The 20,904-nt window shown below is 35.7% G+C and overlaps 1 protein-coding gene across 1 annotated transcript in view; it reads right to left on the bottom strand.

Moving 5' to 3' along the window:
- Window positions 1-20,904, bottom strand: part of ct (homeobox protein, cut) — a 693,629-nt gene that overhangs the window by 71,686 nt on the left and 601,039 nt on the right. The window contains exon 8 of the mRNA XM_069829769.1: window positions 6,729-6,890. Coding sequence (XP_069685870.1) covers window positions 6,729-6,890 — 162 coding nt within the window. The remainder of the gene's footprint in view (window positions 1-6,728; window positions 6,891-20,904) is intronic.

The raw sequence follows: 20,904 nt of genomic DNA, 5'->3' as shown, positions 1-20,904 counted from the left end.
AAAATTAAGGTGAAAAAGGAAGGAAAATTAAGAGAAAAGAAAAAATAAAAATTAAGATGAAAGAAGGAAAGAAAATTAAGAGAAAAGAAAGAATAAATATTAAGATGAAAGAAGGAAAAAAAAAGAGAAAATAAAAAATAAAAAATAAGATCAAAGAAGGAAAGAAAAAATACAAGAAAGAAAAAATAAAGATAATTAGGAAGGAAAAGGGAAAGAAACAATTTAGAATAAACAAGAAAAGAAAGGAAAGAATGAAGAAAAAAGAAAATTACTAAGAAAGAAGAAAAGATAGAAAATTAGAGGTAGAAAATAAAGAACAGAGAAAAAAGAAGGTAAGAAAATTAAGAAGAAAGAAGGAAGGGAAGGAAATTAAAAAGAAAAAATATAAATAAATAAATAAATAAATAAATAAATAAATAAATAAATAAACAAATAAATAAATATGTAAAATGATAAATACGTAAGAAGATAAATAGATAAGTAAATAAATAAATGCGTAAATAAATTTCGCTGTGACTCAAGGAATACATTTTAAAGTTATAAATAAAATGGACTCTGGTTTGAGTTCTGAAACGGGAATGGTAATATTCCTTTGTACCAAAGAAACTAGGGAGAGTTCTTGCTAGAGCTTGTCTTATGTTTTCGCAAGAGACTCCTTGTGTCATGCTGACCACATGATTAGGTACTGTAGGTCTATAGTTATTTCATAATCCTCATAACAGTGGCGTCTGAACGGGTCAAAGGACCGACTTTCTTTAAGACGGTACGTTAAGGAGATGCCTAAGTATCTGACTAAATAACTAGTACGCCTACATACAGTAAATGACGCGAATATGTAAAAATAAATCAATTAGAAATAACCAGGCTGTGTTCAACGCACGACAAAGATTCACATGTTGTACTTTCAGTATAAGCAGTACCGCACCAATATTTCTCATACTATATTCCACTTTTTTATTACACAGCCTAATTGTCTCGAGTTTGGTTGTCACATTGGTATCTTAGCAACTCAGACGCAGGTAATGACGTGTTGTGTGACGAATTCGTTTCAACGAGTAACCGTGACTTGAAAGTACATGTGAGGCACATCGCTTGAACAGGATTCAAGAAACTGCCGATATTTCACCGAGGATTTTCCCAAATACGTTCTCTTCGCAGAAGGTTCTTTACCAGGAAGATGGTGAAGGTAGGTTAACGAACTCAGGAATATGTACGACAGAAGACACGGTTATCCGGAAATTATGTTCCCTAGGAATTTCCGGACAAAGTTCTTGAACTGTGTTAACCGGTTTTATAATTAGACAAATTTTAAATATAAAAGTCCTTGGCGACGTAGTGAATTACCATACTTGCTTCTAGACCAAGGTACACAGGTTCGAATCTGCTTTTGGGCAATATTTAATCGGAAAATTTTAAGTACGGCCCTTCTACATACGAGGAAAACGTTCCATTTTCAAACGGGGGGGGGGGGATTTAAGGAAATCCTGATGTATACTCGAAATAAAGTAATAAATAAAATAAAATATTATGTACCTTTTTAAAACTTTAGTTTGTTTTATTTTGTATTCATATAGTCCTATACTTTGCATACGCTATATCAATCAATCAATCAATCAATCAATCAAACTCCTGTATCTCCTCATGAGGAGCATAGGGCATTCACAAAGTGCCTCCATCGGACCCTGTTTGTAGCCAATTTCGCTCCATGTTTTCCCTTCCCTAGCAATTTCCTCCAAAACTGTTCTCTTCCATGAATTTTTTGGCCTTCCTCTTGTTCTACTACCCTGGGGGTTCCAATCCAAAGCCATTCTTTCTACTGCTCCATCTTTTTTCCTGATTGTGTGTCCTATCCAATTCCACTTTCGTCTTTTGATTTCTATTGTGATTTCTTTCTGATTTGTTAGGCTATATAGCGTACCTAAAATTTCCATGACTATTGTAGGAATAAATAGGAAAAGAGGAGGAGAAACAAGTAAAACGTACGCGAAAACGCATCCTTGCGAGGGAAAATGAGGCTGAGAGAGGTGTTCATGTGAGCTCGAAACCCATTGGTCACTTCTCCCACTCCGATTTTTTCTATCCCATTCAACGGAAAATTAAAGAATTTTCACACTACTGTGTGGAAGACGACGAGACAAATGAAATAGAGAATAGAATGAGACGGACCACGTCGGAAACCACTTGAACTTTTATGTTCCCATGGCATCATGAGTGAAGTCATCGTATTACAAAAAAATGGGACAATTTTATTCGTATACGCTCCCGTTTAAATGCTCTACGTTAAAATCATACTGCCGATTCGACGGACAAAAAAATCACGCTCATATACGTAGGCCTAATACACTCCTAAGACTTGATACACAAACTTTAAAATATGGAGAAATGCCGAGACCCTAGTGGTGTAATCTTCAACTACACTGTCTCTCTTAATCAGAACTATATTTTCAGTCTTTTTACACATTTATCGAAATGAAAGTATAAATAACGAAATAAAATGAAAGGAAAAGATCAACTGGAACCATTATATAGTTGATTTTCTTTTATTTTCAAGGTGCTCAACATGGAGCGAGCTGTTAGGGTGTTTGCATTTCAACATCTAAAATTGTAGTTCCTCGAAAAAGGTAAATGTGTGAAAGGGGATGCAATACTAACGTATGGAGCATACCTTTATAAAAATCGCTCCTGGAACTGAAAGATGTAAAGACAAAATTTTCTCATATTATCAATTTTCTAAGTGCCCAAGGAACAATATTCTGGAAAAAAGACTAATTTTCCGACAATTTTTCTTTGTAAAAAATTCAATACTAGTGTCCCTTAAAGTGCAAAAAAAGCTGTGATTGTACTAGTTTACGACTCGAAATACAGGCTATGAAACTGAAGCATTCTGCGACCCTAGTGGCGCGATCTTGAACTACACTGTCTCCCTTCTTCTAAAATATATTTCCCGACTAGTCTTGCAGGCTGTTGTAGGGCCAACCACGTGTGTCCCAAACTCGCTGTGCGACTTCTGATGAGTTTTTCGTCAAATCAGAACTAAACTTCCCCGAACCTATCTCGGGACTGACTGTCAGTAAAGAGAAATATTTCCATACGATTGTCAAAGAATCCTACCCACTGAATAAATGTACAATTACTTGAAAGTACAGAACAAAGCTGTGATGACTCGACATAAATCTAAAACTGGGGCAATTCCGCGACCCTAGTGGTGCGATCTTGAACTACACTGTCTCCCTTATTCTAAAATATATTTCTCGACACTCTAAACATCTTGACTAGTATTGTAGATTGTTGTACGGTCAATTTCGTGTGTTCCATATTAGTGAGCGACTTCTGACGAGTTTTTCGTCAAATCAAAACTCAACTTCCCTGAGTCCATCTCGTGACTGACTGTCAGTGAAGAGAAATATTTCCATACGATTGAGGAAGAATCCTACCCAGTGAATAAATGTACAGTACAATTACTTGAAAGTACAGAAAAAAACTGTGATGACTCGAAATAGAATCTAAAACTGGAGCAATTCTGCGACCCTAGTGGCGCAATCTTGAACTACACTGTCTCCCTTATTCTAAAATATATTTCCCGACACTGTAAACATCTTGACTAGTATTGCAGATTGTTGTACGGTCAACTTAGTGTGTCCCACGCTTAGTGAGCGACTTCTGAAGAGTTTTCCGTCAAATCAACAACTCAGCTTCCACGAGTCTTTGTATCTCTGACTGACTCGTTGTAGCTATCAGTAAAGAGAAGTATTTCCACACGACTGAGGACGAATTTTTTTTTTTGACTTCCTCTCCCACCCACCTTCCAAAAACCGAAATAAAAAATAAATAAAAAATACAACAAAAGAATGAAATATCAACCGGAACTATCATACAACCCGAGCGTGCAGAAATTAAGGGGCGCTGCAATTAAAAAATAAATTAGACCCCGAGTTCGCTCCGATTCATTTGAATAAGGGCTATCTTTTTCTCTTCTGTTTCAACCTCCCTGTCCTCCCTATAGCCGCGGCTTTTCCTCTTTTACTTCCCTCTCTGTCCATCCCCCTCCCTCGTCATCTGCTTCACCCTTCCCTCGTTCATCCTCTGAAAGCTCTTCCTCTTCTCTCCGCTGATAAGCTGAAGATAATGTCCCATGCATTTCGGGAGAACCAAGTTCTGCTTCTGAATAGATTATATATTACTTGTGTATGTTATAGCGGGCGGCAGTAAATTGTTGTTCGGAACGGCGTAACTGTGAGATGGGTGGGAGCCTCCAGCTGATCAATAAAGACAAGTAGATTCAATCCCCCCCACCAAATAATTAATACCCTGTCCAACAGACGGATATATATATATTAGTCGGTGGCAATAAAAACACACCCTTGTCTTTAATAGCCAATTTATACAAGTGGATTATTGGAAAATTTAAGTGTAACACCTGACATTTCTAGCAGCGCCATTTAATGGATAACGATCCTATATATTTTCATAACATATAGGCCTACCTAATATAATTTAATAATAATAATAATAATAATAATAATAATAATAATAATAATAATAATAATAATAATAATAATAATAATAATAGGGGAGGTTGCCACAGTACCGGACACCTTAGAATTTTTATTATTTAGAGTAATTATAGTGGATCAAATTTCAAAATACAAAATAACAGTACATATTAATGTTATTTAAACTTATAATTTAAAAAAGACACATGGCCGGTTTTTCCAAGTATTATTAGAAAATTTAACGACTGTTAAACTCTAAACAGTTTGTTAATAAAATTGTATGTTTTCAACACCAGTTTGGTTTAACAGATTGTTAACAGTTTGTTAATTTTAAATGTAGGATTTCGGGCAGTTAACTCGTTTAACAGTTAGTTAAATATGGCCGATGTCTCCACAGCTGTTCGAACAGAAGTTGCGAAATTAATATTTTGTGTCTCTCTGTCGGGAATATTTAGCATATGACTGGTAATATAAAATTTAAAAAATACTTTGGACTGTTTAAATACATCAGTGTTATTTTATTTCTTTCGTATTTCGTATCCATAATAGCAATGAGGAAATATAACCTTACTTTGTAATTATTATTCAGCACGTCACCTACAACTTTCATTTGTCAACTGTTTGTTTATGGAGCGTGGCCTACTATAACAGGTTGTCATTTTATGCAAGTTTCATGACTCACTCTATAATATAGAATTTAAAGATTAATTTTAGCCAATCAAAAATTGTCTTACATGTGTAGTATCATTACCAACTGCTGTTGAGTAGTTGAGTAGTGCTAACAGACGTTATAGTTAAGTGTTGGTTCTCTTAAACAAAAGTATGTTGAACAAATGGAAAATACATTAACAAAGCGTTAAAAATAAACAGACTGTTAATTTAACATTCGTTAAGCAAAATTAAACATTACTTGGACAAACTGGCCATAAAACTTATAATTTAAAAAAGACACAGTGTACAATATGCACCATTGAAATTTAACTGCAATAGTAATGCAATACATGGATTTTAAAGCAAGAAAACCTGTTAAAACCAAAACTAGCATTGTTGTGTTGTATCACGTGTTGATTTCAGTTCACAAAAGGTGCTCAAAATGGCCCCCATTTACTGCTAAAAATTCATAAATCTGTCTTTGAAATGATTTAATTTTTAACCACTGTTATTCACTTGTTTCTATTAGCTTTTGTCTGAAATTGTTTAATCCAAAGCCTCCTCAAATCGATGTACTGAAATATTTAAATTTCCCTTTATTGAGTACACATACATTGCCATCAAAAGAGGTAATTTTTACAAAAAGAATAGTTTATAAATGACAAAAAAAAATATGATTTTGTACGTACTGAGAACTGGAGAATCCAAAAATGGAGAAATAAGTACATGGTGCCATTAAAAAAGACTTATTGGCACATTCTTTATAAATGAAAAGCATAGTACTTGAAAATATGTTCAAAATATTTCTTCTTTGAAGCCCTACAACTTTTTTATACACAGTTTCTTCATAGAATTAGAAATAAGAAAGTTACAAGCATTGTTCCATACTTTTTATTCACCCCGTATGTCGATACAGTAATTACGTATACATTATTTCAAATTACGCTAAAATAAAAACCCAAACTGTCTCCAGTTTATCTCGTGATCGTCGGCATGGCTAATTGTTATTCATTTTATCTGAGAGGAATTGTGCTTCCGACCATAATCACAGAAAGCTAAATGAGTTTATTGCATTATTACGTAGGTACTTACTTAATTGCACCATTTCATCGTGAGTTATCATACCCAATATCTAATTAATACCGGCTATGGTCAATTAATCACAAACCGGTTTTTCCTAACAACTAATAGAGACACAGTTCAAATGTAAATTAAGCTTCTTGCACGGCTATAATTACGAATGTCGCCATTTTCTTAAATATTAGAACTCCGCCATTTTATCTCCATGTTCCATTTTTGCGCGCAGAGATCAACGCCAGGGATTAAAATAGTAAAATAAGAATAATTTCTTTCTTAGACCACATACTCTGTCTTTGCGTATCTTATCTGTCTACAAAGAGGATGAAGTAACATTTTTGGGGGCATTTTCAACAATAAAAATGACAGAATTAATCTAATTCCTATAATTGTGTGAAACGTTTATACTATTCCTCATGTTACTGTGAGCATGGTTGGTATTGTAAGAATTTTTGGGATCTGAAATAAAAGTTTTTGATGTTTTACGAGTATTTCACTGATTTGTACCTTTATACAAAGGGGGCCGTATTAGAAACTGCTGCCGTAGGTCTGTGATTTCGGTATCAAATGGACTTCGGACTGCCTCCAAGTTCTGGTGCTCAGCATGCTGGCTTCCAGATCTGGAGTTCCCTGGTTCGAATCCAGGGCTCGGCTCTCGGGGAATTTTTCCTGAAGAAGAAAAGTTCCCTGAGTGTCTAGATTCTGGAAATTTGTATGCATGCGATTGTATCTGGTTATTAATTAACCAGTTTTCATAAAATACACAGAACTTTCACTGGGAGGAAATCTGAACGCACGTTTCAATGTCACATTGTTGACAAGTTACATCATCATTGAACTACACCAGAAAGCACTAAGATGCTAGAGAGTTAACACTGAATTAAAATAAAAATCACTTGGGAAGCTTAACCAGGTATCAAATAAGTTTAATTTAATAAAATATTATTCATTACACAAATTAGGACAATTAACAAATGTGGGGAATATAAAGACAGAAATAGTTAATTTAACATAGTCTAAATTTTAAAGTAACTAACCGTTAACGTGTAAAGCTTAACTAGATATTTAATTGAATTTTAATTTAATAAAAAATATTATTCGTACACAAATGGGGTGATTGATAAATGCGGGGAATATAAAGACAGAAATATTTAATTTAACGTAGTCTAAATTTTAAAGTAATTAACCGTTAACGTGTGAAGCTTAACTAGATATTTAATTGAATTTTAATTTAATAAAAAATATTATTCGTACACAAATTGGGTGATTGATAAATGCGGGGAATATAAATACAGAAATAGTTAATTTAACATAGTCTAAATTTTAAAGTAATTAACCGTTAAAGTGTAAAGCTTAACTAGATATTTAATTGAATTTTAATTTAATAAAAAATATTCGTACACAAATGGGGTGATTGATAAATGCGGGGAATATAAAGACAAATATTTAATTTAACGTAGTCTAATTCTAACCGTTGTATTTAATTTCCAAATGAATCCAATTCTCTGTAATGCATCACAATTCCAAACAAATCATTAGCGTCATACTGACGTGTGAATAATTTTGACTATGAATACTGCATTGTTGTCTCGAAACTAGGCCACATGGAATGAGGAAGCGATTATGTAGTAGTTAACGAGAAGGCTATGCCTTGTTAAATTTAAATGCGGGGAGTATGAAGACAGAAATGGAAAGAAATATCAAGTTTTTTTTTTTCCTATTTCCTAAACATCCTTACAATTCTAACCATGCTCACAATAACAATCACGAACAGCATAAACTTTCATGCAATTATAATCCTCTGTAATTTTGTTTTCTCTTTTTGTACACTGGACTGCAAAAGAAATGTCGATACGAAACTATATTCTTTTTCGAGGATTTTAGTAAACATGGACAGGTGGAAAGCTATTTTCCTGATATTAGTTTTTTAAAAAGCATGTAAATACGACATTTATAACATGAATTGATTTTAAATTATTCATATACTTTTATTTTACAACATTAATAAGAATACTGCACGAAAATATTAATACTGCAGTTTATATGTATTCCACGGCCTTCCTTATTAAACATGGATGCTGCCATTGTTACAATCGATATATACGGCCAGTTACGTTTCATATTGTATTAACAAAAAACATATATCAATTTCATAATAAATGTAAATGTAAATATAAAATCTTATTATAAATACAGATACAGAAGGTGTTTGTGTAATTATTTCATACATAATTCATTTATAGTTTATTAAAGACATACACGAACAAGCTGAATGTATCTCCATTTCTATTGTTTCCTAAGCGAAGTCCTAGTAACAGCACAGTCTAGTATATACAGTCACGAAGCTTGAGTTTATGAGGGTACTAGAAACAATAGACTGTGCAGGTACTATTTCGCATTGCCTGTAATGAGGCGATAGTAGCGATCCTAGTGGTTAGCAACAATCTATGGATGCATATTTACTACGTATTGAGCTTCATGACTGTGGTAATAGTTCAAATCATCGATAGCGACTTCGACTCTGCATTTCTTTTGCAGCCCAGTGTACCACAACATAAAAATAAAATGTTTAACAATATATTGGGATCGATTTTTTGGTAGCAACGGTCACTTATAATACCAGATGGTTGCTTATCTTTGGTACTAGATAGCGTATGTGCAGACTAACTCTCACAATTGATTACAAATGGCATGTCGGCTTCATCTCCTTCCTACATTGTTTTCCTCCATGTCGACGCCAAAGCCCCCTAGAGACCCAGGGCCCAGGACACGCGTCCTGTCACGTCATTCAACGGCGATGTCCTCGTACGCCTATAAAACTATTTCACCCCCAGCCTCAACCTCCTTGTATGTCTTCGGTGAACCAATTCTGAAAGCGTGCCAATTTGACGGCGGTTCATCTAGACAGGATAATTACCACAAATTACGTTTTTCTTTTCTATTCTGCTTAAATCTCGAACCCGAAAGTTGAATAAGCAGCGTCAATGATTTCTGTACACTTCCCCTGCCTCCCACACTCCAGAATGGCATTAAAATGAATAATAATAAAAAAATAATAACCCTTCATCCGGTCTTGTCGTCTATAAATGCAGATTTCATTTATGCCAGCGTCCTACAACGACGCCGAAACAAAAGGCTACGTCATTTTTTTCTAAATTGGAATAATAAGAATGGCAAAGAGTGTAGACAGAGAAGAGAATAGAAGATTGTGATTGTTCCCTCTCTCCCAAGCAACGGCCATGTCATACCACGGCCTTCTAGATATACTCTTGACTCCCTCATCCCAGTTCCGTTTTCTCTCTGCCGGATGTGACATCTTATTTGCGTGAATTCTTTTTGTAATTCAAATGAAATTAAGACGATGAGTAATCTCTTATCGGAGTTGCCTCAGATGCGTCTTACTTATAGCAAACGACCTTTTCTCTATTGTTTATAAATATCGCGTTCTTTGAAATGGCATTTAATTATTTACACAGAAATTGTCCGTATTATGAATAAGATTCGAGAAACGAGATAGTGGTGAAGGATTCATTTTAAAAGGAAGTGGCTATATAACGTAATTGATTATTCTCGTTTGTGGCCAAGTTAGGAAATCCACAGAAATGGCAAAGTTTACAAAATTGAGTGCTGATAAAACACAAGCAGAAACAATAACTGTCCGTATAAGTTATGAACAAATCTCTGTTGAATTACATATGTTTCCAGTTAGCACCATGGTTGCCATGTCTCATTTGCACCCGTTTTTAGTAGGACTAGAAATTATTAAATTTTTGTGCGAGATCGTGCGTATTTGCTTGTTTTCCGCACAGAACCAATACGCGGTAAGTGTGAAATACCACATTCAGTATTCACAACCTAACACACATAACAATTTCCCTCTTCTTACCGCTTAAGCGCCATATTCATTTTACTGCTTTAGGCTTTTAACATATTATTTTTAGAGACGTTTAACATAGTAATAATTATAAATTGGAAACTTACCACTGCAATTTCACCTAAATTGCAATGTTAATTATTGTTTTTAAATATTTGCAAAAATTAAGTAAACTCTACAACACCACAAAAGTTACTGCATTTGTAATGCAAGTAACATTAAAGAAGCCGTGAAAAAATCAACAAAACAACTTGCCGAAGTTATTACTGCAATAAATTATATAAATAATATTGTTAAAATATTAAAATGAAAAATAAATCATTACATAACCTTACCGTTTGTTTTAAGTTCGCATTTATAGACTGGGGGAAAAAAATACAGACGTATATCACGGCCTGCTGGAGTATAGTAAACACAGAAAACATTTTATAGCAACAATTTTGAAGAAAGATATTTTGGTTTTCCGAAGTTGCCGTCATTAAACAGAAACCAAGATGGAGATTTCATTACAACTAATTAGAAATTCGTCTTTCAGGTATGTAATAAACGATCTTCGCACAAAATAATGTACTATACACGAGCGGTATGTTTGTTTTCATGTTCTCGGAAATTAAAAAAGCTCAACTACGTTTCGCTTTTTCAAACTTTTCCTCGAACATGAAAACTTCAACATACCGCTCTTGTAACGCATATTACTATTTCTTAACGTGGAATGCCCAAATATCGAAATAGCATTCTCAGCAACGTGTATCTTTTTCCCCTAATTTAGAGAATTTTGTGATCAGGATGAATTTCGCATATAGATCTAAATACAGGCTGTACCAATAGCATGCGAATTCAAGTCGAATGATTGCCATCATGTGATTGTGTTCTGTTTTTTATCGCTTTTCCCGCAGTTCCCGTGTGTATGAAACATTAGCGGAAGGAAGTTAAAAATGTTGTGATGTGAATGACACAGCATTGCCCATGTACTTTGAGAGAAGAAAAGAATTATGATAATGGCACATGTGTGTATGTTACAGGGCGCTGACCCTAGGGACGGTGGCGTGTCAACGTTACAGAGGTCACATTCCCATCACATCCAGGTTGCTTTTCTCACCGAAATCATCAGCCTGGCGATTATTATGTTTTTTATTATTCTAACAGAACCGTGCTCAGGTGACGTAACAATGGCAGGATGAGGAAATTAAGAGACATTTCAATAGTTAGTTTGCTATTGGCTTTTTAAGGTTGGCCATTCTCACATGAGAGTATTTTTATGTCCTTATAAAAAGCAGTTATTCTGAATTTACACGAATGGTTTATGCCTGATGTCTGTCTTCGCCTGCAGAAACTTCTGGCGTTAAGACGGGTCTGGATTGATGATTTAATTTACGGAAAATCAGGAATTAATTTGGAATGTTTTATGTTGGCTACATGACCAAGAATCCTGCTGAGTATGACGTAAGACTTCCGTAGTGACAAGTGTGATAATAATATTTTTGAGAACTTTGCACTCATGTCAACTTACCGCAAGAACGTATCGATTCCATTATCAGGCCATGCAAAGGGAACCTGTCTGTCGGACTGTTACCGGAACTTTTCCTGGAGAACCTTTGTCTTGGATTCGTTACTAAGAGCCGTTCCTGAAGAATGTCAGTTGGATTTCTTATTAAGAGCTGTTACTGAAGAATGTATCTGCTGGATTCCTTACTAAGAGCTGTTACTGAAGAATATATCTGTAGGATTCCTTATAAGAGCTGTTCCTGAAGAATATATATGTTGGATTCCTTACTAAGAGCTGTTACTGAAGGATATATATGTTGGATTCCTTACTAAGGGCTGTTACTGAAGAATATATCTGTTAGATTCCTTACTAAGAGCTGTTACTGAAGAATATATCTGTAGGATTCCTTACTAAGAGCTGTACCTGAAGAATATATATATGTTGGATTTCTTACTAAGTGCTGTTACTGAAGAATATATCTGCTGGATTTCTTACTAAGAGCTATTAATGAAGAATATATCTGCTGGATTCCTTACTAAGAGCTGTTACTGGAGAATATATCTGTAGGATTCTTTATAAGAGCTGTTCTTGAAGAATATATATGTTTGATTCCTTACTAAGAGCTGTTACTGAAGAATATATCTGTAGGATTCCTTATAAGAGCTGTTCCTGAAGAATATATATGTTGGATTCCTTACTAAGAGCTGTTACTGAAGAATATATCTGTAGGATTCCTTATAAGAGCTGTTCCTGAAGAATATATATGTTGGATTCCTTATAAGAGCTGTTCCTGAAGAGTATATATGTTGGATTCCTTACTAAGAGCTGTTACTGAAGAATATATCTGTAGGATTCCTTATAAGAGCTGTTCCTGAAGAATATATATATATATATGTTGGATTCCTTACTAAGAGCTGTTACTGAAGAATATATCTGTAGGATTCCTTATAAGAGCTGTTCCTGAAGAATATATATGTTGGATTCCTTATAAGAGCTGTTCCTGAAGAGTATATATGTTGGATTCCTTACTAAGAGCTGTTACTGAAGAATATATCTGCTGGATTCCATACTAAGAGCTGTTACTGAAGAATATATCTGCTGGATTCCTTATAAGAGCTGTTCCCGAAGAATTTATCTGTTGGAAGTTCTTACTAAAAGCTCTTCCTGATGAATCTATGTGTTGGAAGTCATTAAGAGCTATTCCTGAAGAATCTATCTCTTGGAAGTCCTTGTTAAGAGCTGTTCCTGATGCATCTATCAAGTTCTTATTAAGAGCTGTTCCTGAAGAATCTCTCTGTTAGATCTCCTTACGAAGAGTTGCTACTGGAGAGTCTAACTGTTGGAGTCGTTAGTGAGATTTGTTTCTACAGGATCTATCTTTCAAATCGATTACTAAGAGCTGTTCCTGGAGAACCTGTTAGATTCCTTACAAAGAGTTGTTCCTAGAGAACATATCTGTTTGATATAATACTGAAGGCAGTTCCTGGAGAACCTACATGTTGAATATGTTACGAAGTGCTGAAGAATTAATCTATCGAATCCATTAACAAAATGCATATGAGGAACTTATCTATTTGATCCGTTACCAAATCCTGAAGAAATAGGTGTTAGTAACAGCTCCAGTAGGTAGGTTCCCAATTCATATGTTTCTGATAATAAAGTCGACACATAGTTTCGATATAACCTTATTACATGTTTTTACAAATATGGAAGGTTCAAAACACATAAAATCTCACACCATGCCGAGTATAGTGAAAGTCTGAAGTAATATTATTTAATCGGTTCCTTAAAGACGCTGGAATTGATTACAGCGAGATAGTGTTTAGTGAGGCGAGTCTGAGGATTCTGCATTGGATTACCTGGCTTTCGACTTACAGTCGGGGAAAACTTTGGGCAAATCTAACTAGATAATCAACCCAGGCGGGATTCGAACGCATGCCCTGAAAGAAATCTTAAAACATATTAATACAAGCTTTCTCTTAGTGTGATCGACTGATCTATTTCTTTTACGTAAACCAGTCTAAAACCTTGAAAAAAAAAATAAAACTTTGCAAAAAAAAAAAAACAAAAAAGAGCTGGAGGGCGAAGTTGTGGCTCACCTGCGGTAACTCTAACTCGCTCATTATGAGAAGGTTCATCGCTTTCGAAATGCGATTACCTTCCGAGATGGCCAGGCGCAATATAACAATGTCACTTAGAGTGCAAAGTTGATTAGCGGCTTTCCGACGTGTGAAATTAAGGCCACCCATGGGCAGGAGAGCAACCGGCCTGCACGCCCCTCTCCGCAGAGCACCACGGCGCGTCAGGAAGGAATAGATTCAACGATTCGACTCACGATCCAATGAACTAAGATTATTCATCAATCCTACCAAACGAGTAGCAAATTTAATCATTTGAATCACGACACCAGTCACCGGAGTAGCTCAGGCGGATAAGGCGCTTGCCTGCCGATCCAGAAATGAGCTAGGGCGCGAGTTCGATTCCCGTTTGGACTGATTACGTAGTTCGGATTTTCCGAGGTTTTCCCAACCGCAATCGGTGGCGAATCATATCGCCAAATGCCATCTCGCTATCACTATTTCCATCGACGCTAAATGACCGAGTAGTTGATACAGCGTCGTTAAATAACCAGTGATAAAATCACAACACCTTGGCGTAAACAATGGAAGAAATAATTTATCTTGCGTCCACGGGACATGATGGTTGTTCTGCGGTGGCCCTGTGTTATGCCAACCCCACATCCAAAGAGGCCCGCTATGTGTTGATGTTTAGTGTGGATTGAGAGACAATATCATCTCTCCCCAACATCGCATTGTACAGGCAAAACGGACAAAGAAAGAAAGAATTACAACACATGAATCCACTGTAATTTGAGAGTTGATATTCTCAATTATGAACACAAATTCTGGAGTCGATGATGAACCTTTCTGTCACGTACGGGAAAGGAATCAATTTTAAGATTCCTATCACTTTTCTGCAAATAAATACAATTCACTTAACGATCCGTATCATAATTTTAAGTTAAGAATAATGATTTATTTACACTCAAAAATGCAGCTTTTATAATCAAGGATGGTTTCCTTATTTTCATCGCTCACAAAAGAAACAATCGATTTGATGATTCTATTTACGATGAATTCGGTAAAAAATCATGATTCAATTAATTTATTCAAGAATCAAATAATTAAATGCGAGTTAAAAACCATACTGTTAATTGCAATTCATTTGCCTCTATAAACACAGCTACGGGAAGCAACAATGACTAGTACTTTCCGTTAAACACGTGTTTTCAATACAGATAATAGTAATAATTCATTAACCGATTCAACTAAACACACGAAAAATAATAACGTGATTCAGTAATTCGACTCGTAAATCATAAATCGAGCTAAAATTAACTTATGATTTGAGATTAAAGTTTTGACTGCACATCCAACCATGAGTGTAAACACAACTTCTGTACTAGAGAAAAATTCGTTCTATACACCGTGAACAAAAAAAGTTAATAGATTTTAAGATTCAAATTAAGACCCAGTGAATTACGATAATTCAATAATTGATTCAACTCCATATGAACAGATTCAATTATTGAAATTGTAGCAAATGAATTCAATTAACTCGGAAAGTGAACCAATGTTAAAATTTTTAATATATTTAAATTCTTTTATCCCTTTATGTTTATTAAATAATTCTTGATGAATAATTCAATCAAACGCGTGATAAATTATAACGTGATTCAGTAATTAGAATCGTAAAGGCTGGTTCACAATAAACCGGGAACAAAACAACAACGAGAACGGAAATAAAGTTAAAATAAATGTGTTTAAATGTGAGCATTCACAATAGAGCCTTAACTCATAAATCTAGCTAAAATTGGCTTGAGATTCAAGTTTTGACTGCACATCCAACCACGATTGAAAACACAACTTCTGTAATAGAGAAAAATTCGTTCTATACACCAAGAACAAAAGAATTAATGCATTTTAAGATTCAAATTATGACCCAGTGAGTTAAAATAATTCAATAGTTGATCCAGCTTAACTCCACATGAACCGATTCAATGATTAAATCTGTAGAAAATGAAATTCAATTAACTCGAATAGTGAATATAATAAATAATTGTTTTTAATTTTAGTCAATAACTTATCGATTAATACAGAAAACAATTTTCTGTTTTTAAGTTTCACATCATTATATATATATATAACTTAAAAACAGAAAACTGTTTTCTGTATTAATCGCTAAGTTATTGGCTGAAATTAAAAACAATTCTTTATTATAAATACTTTCAACTTATCTGAAATATTAACCTCAATATTACTTTTAAATTCGAATAGTAAAGCAAAGTTACATTTTTTAATATATTCAAATTTTTTTATCCCTTTATGTTCATTGAATAAATCTTGATTAATAATTCAATCATTGATATCACTGGTAAACAAGATTTTGCTTATCATTGTTTTTTGATCATTACTTACAGATTTCGACACGCTGAACATGAATCCGTTAATGGTTTTGTCGTAGTGTCAATATTTTGGATTATATCGGGATATTTTATTTCTCAGAATACTGGTTTAGCAATATGTACATGTAAGTATTTATGTTGATATCCGCTAGGTGGCAACATGGCTCTGGCGTATAAATATCTGCTGGTGACGCTCAGTCACGATAGTAGGTTCGTTATCTTTGCAGTTGTATGTATCTTTGTGTTTAGTAGTTCTTTACACCATGTCTTCAGGGCGGAAGTGCAAATTACAGGCAGACACTTTCTGCTATGTATGTAGATATTACATTGGACCAAAGCAAGTTAAATACACCACTGTGCCTGGAACAAAGTTCTGTGAGGCATACAAGGCGTGGCAGTAGGTGACCTTGACAAGGCAGTTAATGCAACATCTGGAGCCGGATGACAAACCCAAACGAGTAGAATTCGCCAATACGATGCTAGACCGTCTCGGCGCTGATCCTGACTTTAGAGGACCAATCGCTTGGCCCCCGAGATCTCCGGATTTAACACTGCTCGATTTCTTTCTTTGGAGCTACGTCGAAGATAAAGTGTACGCCACCCCAGTCAGAGACCTTCGTGATCTTCGGGAGCGCATCATAGAGGCTATTGAGAGCATTCCAGGAGACATGCTCCAACGTGCTTGGCAAGAAATCGTTCATCGCCTCGATATCGTCACAGTGACAGCTGGAGCTCACGTAGAGATATGGTGATGTGCATATCGAAACTTGCTGAGTTTTCCTTTCATATAAACGTTACTGTAGGTTTCTATCTTCAACCGTTTATCAGTCACATACAATTGAAATTAGGTACATTTGAGCGGTCCACCCTGTATATTTTCTAAGTCATTCTAGGTCATAGGAGTTAACTATTTTGCATTCCTGTCTTGTATTTGTGTATTTACATGTCACTCATGATTTATTGAAGTAGTGTTAATGACTGTCCTAGGTTTGAAACTATTTCATACAATGTTACAAATAAATATCATTTACTGTGTTGATCAAATTTAAATTGCTTACATCATCCAAACTGTTGAAACTACAGAAAAACTGATGTGATATTCGTGATCAACATAAGCAAAACATTTATTGGAATTTTTATATGTTACAAATTAACTAATTTACTGCTTTAATCAAATATAAATTGCTTATATCATCCAAACCGTTGACACTATGAAAAAACTGATGTGATATTCATAATCAGCGGGTCAGAGTTATTAATAAACCACTAAAAGATCAACATAAGCAGAAAGTTGATTAAAATTTGTTTACTAGTGTATTTTATAAACTTATATTTTTATTTATATTTTGATCGAATTTTAAATACACAATTCTTTGACCCAGCCGGAGTAGATGATTCAATTCTATACCAACACTTATTACGGAAATATGAAGTATGTCGCGTTCATTTTTCTACACAAAGAATCGTACTTTTTCACTGTGAGTGATAAATTAATTTTATCGATGATTCGAGTCACAATGCACAAAATTATAATACATCACTAACTGATCAAATTGAACAAGTCACAAACTGAATCGACTCAATGATTCGAATCGAAACTCATGACTCGAATCAACTATGAGGGTAAGACTCAGTATCTGAAGAGCTGGAACATTCGATATTGGAGACGGATGCAACGTATTTCTTTAGAAAGAGCCAGGGGTTAAAGACGTTTCTCGATTTACACATTAATCTCTCTGCATGCAAAGTTGCAAACCTTATCGCGGTTACATTAACAAGGCAGTGATCGCATGAGAAGATGACTAATCCAAAAATGAGTAATAGTTCTAGGAAATCGTCACAGGCGATTTATCTTTAATAAACACAACGATTTATAGACCAAAACTCGAATGTGCAGATGACGATGATACAAGAATATCAAGGAAAACCTACTATTATAAGTTCAATGGTGAAAGACGTAGTGGAAGAGCGAATCTAAGGAGATGATGAGACAATAACTCGTAGGCCTATTACAGGTCTTATAGATAAGTCCATTTAAAAATAAAAAAGGGGTCATAAAAATGACGGAATATAAAAAATCTGTATATTGATCGGATCAAAATTAAAAGCCTAATATAAAGTCCGCCGAGTTAGAAATGTGGTAGCTCGTCTGCCTCTAGAATAGCCGGCCTGGGTTCGATTGCCGGCGAGGTCAGAAATTTCGTATAAAATTTCTACCTCAGGACTAAGAGAGGTGGCGGTGCACAACTTCTAATCACTAGACTGTGCATCAATATGCCTGGGTTAAATCCCAAATCTCTCCGCAGTGCGTTTGAAGAGAAGGCATATGTCACTGTTTCTTCTGGAGATGTTAAGCCTGGCGGCCCCTTTGGTGCTATTCAACAGGAGTAGGCTACATGCCGACACCAGTTTTCCCCTTCTCCCTTCCTCACCACTATTATCCTCACCCATTCCCTACACTACACTTGCACATACACTCACCCTAGAACACGACATAACTTTCCACAGATACACATCATGCACAGCGTGGCCCGTCGAAGTGGCGTACAACTTGAATTTTACTGTAAACAACTTAATAGATGCTTAAGTGGGTAGAAGCAAGGACGTACGCAATGAGGCGTTACCGGGTTTGAAACCCCCCCCCCCTTGAACTTAAAATGAATACATATTTAGATTTGAATACTTTCTATCAGGAAGAAATTTTCTCGTGAAATTTCGTCCAGTGTATGGGACAGGTGCCCACCCAGCATCGTGATACACTTGGGGAGCTACGATAGGTAGCGAAATCCGGTTGCGAAAGCCAGCTATAACGGCTGGGGGGATCATCGTGCTAACCACACGATACCTCCATTCTGGTTGGATGATCGTCCACCTCTGCTTCGGCATATGGACGTGAGGCCAGCAGCCGGCTGGTCGGTCTGGGCCCTTCACGGGCTAGCACGATGATCCCCCCAGTCGTCATAGCTGGCATTCGCAACAGGATTTCGCTACCTATTGTAGCTCCCCAAGTGCATCACGATGTTGGGTGGGCACCGGTCCCATACAGTGGCCGAAATTTCATGAGAAAATTTCTTCCCCCATGAGGACTCGAACCAGCGCTCTTTCCGTAACGCGAGTCCTAGGCGGGATGCCTTAGATCGCGACGCCACGGCGCGGGACAATAATAATAGTAATAATAATAATAATAATAATAATAATAATAATAATAATAATAATGATGATAATGACAACAATAATTATACTCGTAATAACACATAGCATTTAAAATACCGATAATATAAATTGTAAATAATTTTAATGACTCTCCCTCGACAAAATTCTGCATACGTCACTGGCCAGAAGGAAAACACTTATGCTCTAATAAGAGCAACTTTTATACAGGCTGACTTGACCTGCCTCTAAAAACCAAGAATTTGTCTCTTTTCGTCTTTTGGATCCGACCTCGTGACCCACCCTCCGAGACCGCCATGTTGTTGTATTGTCATCTCGATCGCAAGCCCCACTTGGCAGGGTCGCAGAAGACCTCCCGAGTCATACTTGGAAAAACACCAAGAAATGAGTCGAACGCATTTTTAACCCAACTGGTGCTTCACAATATGCAGAAAAACAAAAACCAATGTTAAATAATGTTCCAGCTACCAATGCGTTTTCGATAATGGAAAAAACGAATCTTGAAACTATAACAACAAAGATACTCAACCCAGGGCTGGCGATCTGACAATAGCTCGCAGATAAAATTAAATGACGACGGAGTTTTCCTTGATGATTCATACATTTTTTACGTCAGTACCAGGTGTACCAAGGAAGTGAGTTCAATTCTTGATAGATATGAGACAAAATTGAATATAAATCGATGTCAAGCGATTTTTTTTTTTTACGTAGAGCTACTTATTTCTTCTCATAAGTATCGGGGGGGGGGGAGGATAACTTGGAAATTATCACGTAAAATGCAACCCCTTTTCGTCCTTTATTCCCCTTATTCTTTTTTTTTAGTAGGTTATTTTACGCTTTATCAACATCTTAGGTTATTTAGCATCCGTATGAGATGAAGGTGATAATGCCGGTGAAATGAGGGATCCAACACCGAAATTTACCCAGCATTTGCTCATATTGGGTTGAGGGAAAACCGCGGAAGAAACCTCAACCAGGTAACTTGCCCCGACCTGGGATCGGACCCGGGCCACCTGGTTTCACGGCTAGACGCGCTAACCGTTACTCCACAGGTGTGGACCTTATTCTTCTTGCAGTCCCTTTGTTCTCCTTGTTCTTCTTATCATCCCTTGTTCTCACATTCCCCTTGTTCTCCTTGTATTCCCCATACAATCGTAAAGCTAAGCAAAATCAATAATCTAAAAAAATAGCTTAATTAGGGGAAACGTTTAAGTAAATTTATAATTCTATCAGTAAATTTATTATGAAATTTAGCAAAAATAAGGTCAAAAAAGTTGTTTAAGGTTATGGATCGGAGAAAATAACGCAAAAAAAAACATTCAAAAATGGAAATTTTGTTTTTAACTCTAAAAATAAAATAATGCTTCGGTTTTCTAAAGCTGTGCTTATTTTGGCCCTATGAAAATTTAAAGCCCTTCGGGACGAACTTAAAGGGACCAGAGCGTGCGTGGAGCTGCAGCCCTTTAAACTGATATTCAGCTGTCATTCTGACAGACTTTGTTCTTCATTCTAACTAATTTTGCGTTTCACTCAGTTCATATTTCGCGCTTGTATGTAGGAGAAAAATGTGTGTGGTATGCGACATCACAGAAACGTAACCATGTCAATCAGGTACTATCATCGTGTGGTAGATGAAAGAAACTCACTGTCCGATATTACCCGATGTCCGATACTACCCGACTCTCCC

This window comes from Periplaneta americana, chromosome 6 (genome assembly GCF_040183065.1).
Source record: "Periplaneta americana isolate PAMFEO1 chromosome 6, P.americana_PAMFEO1_priV1, whole genome shotgun sequence".
In the NCBI taxonomy this organism is placed as follows: domain Eukaryota; kingdom Metazoa; phylum Arthropoda; class Insecta; order Blattodea; family Blattidae; genus Periplaneta; species Periplaneta americana.
This window is presented reverse-complemented; position numbering and strand designations above follow the sequence as displayed.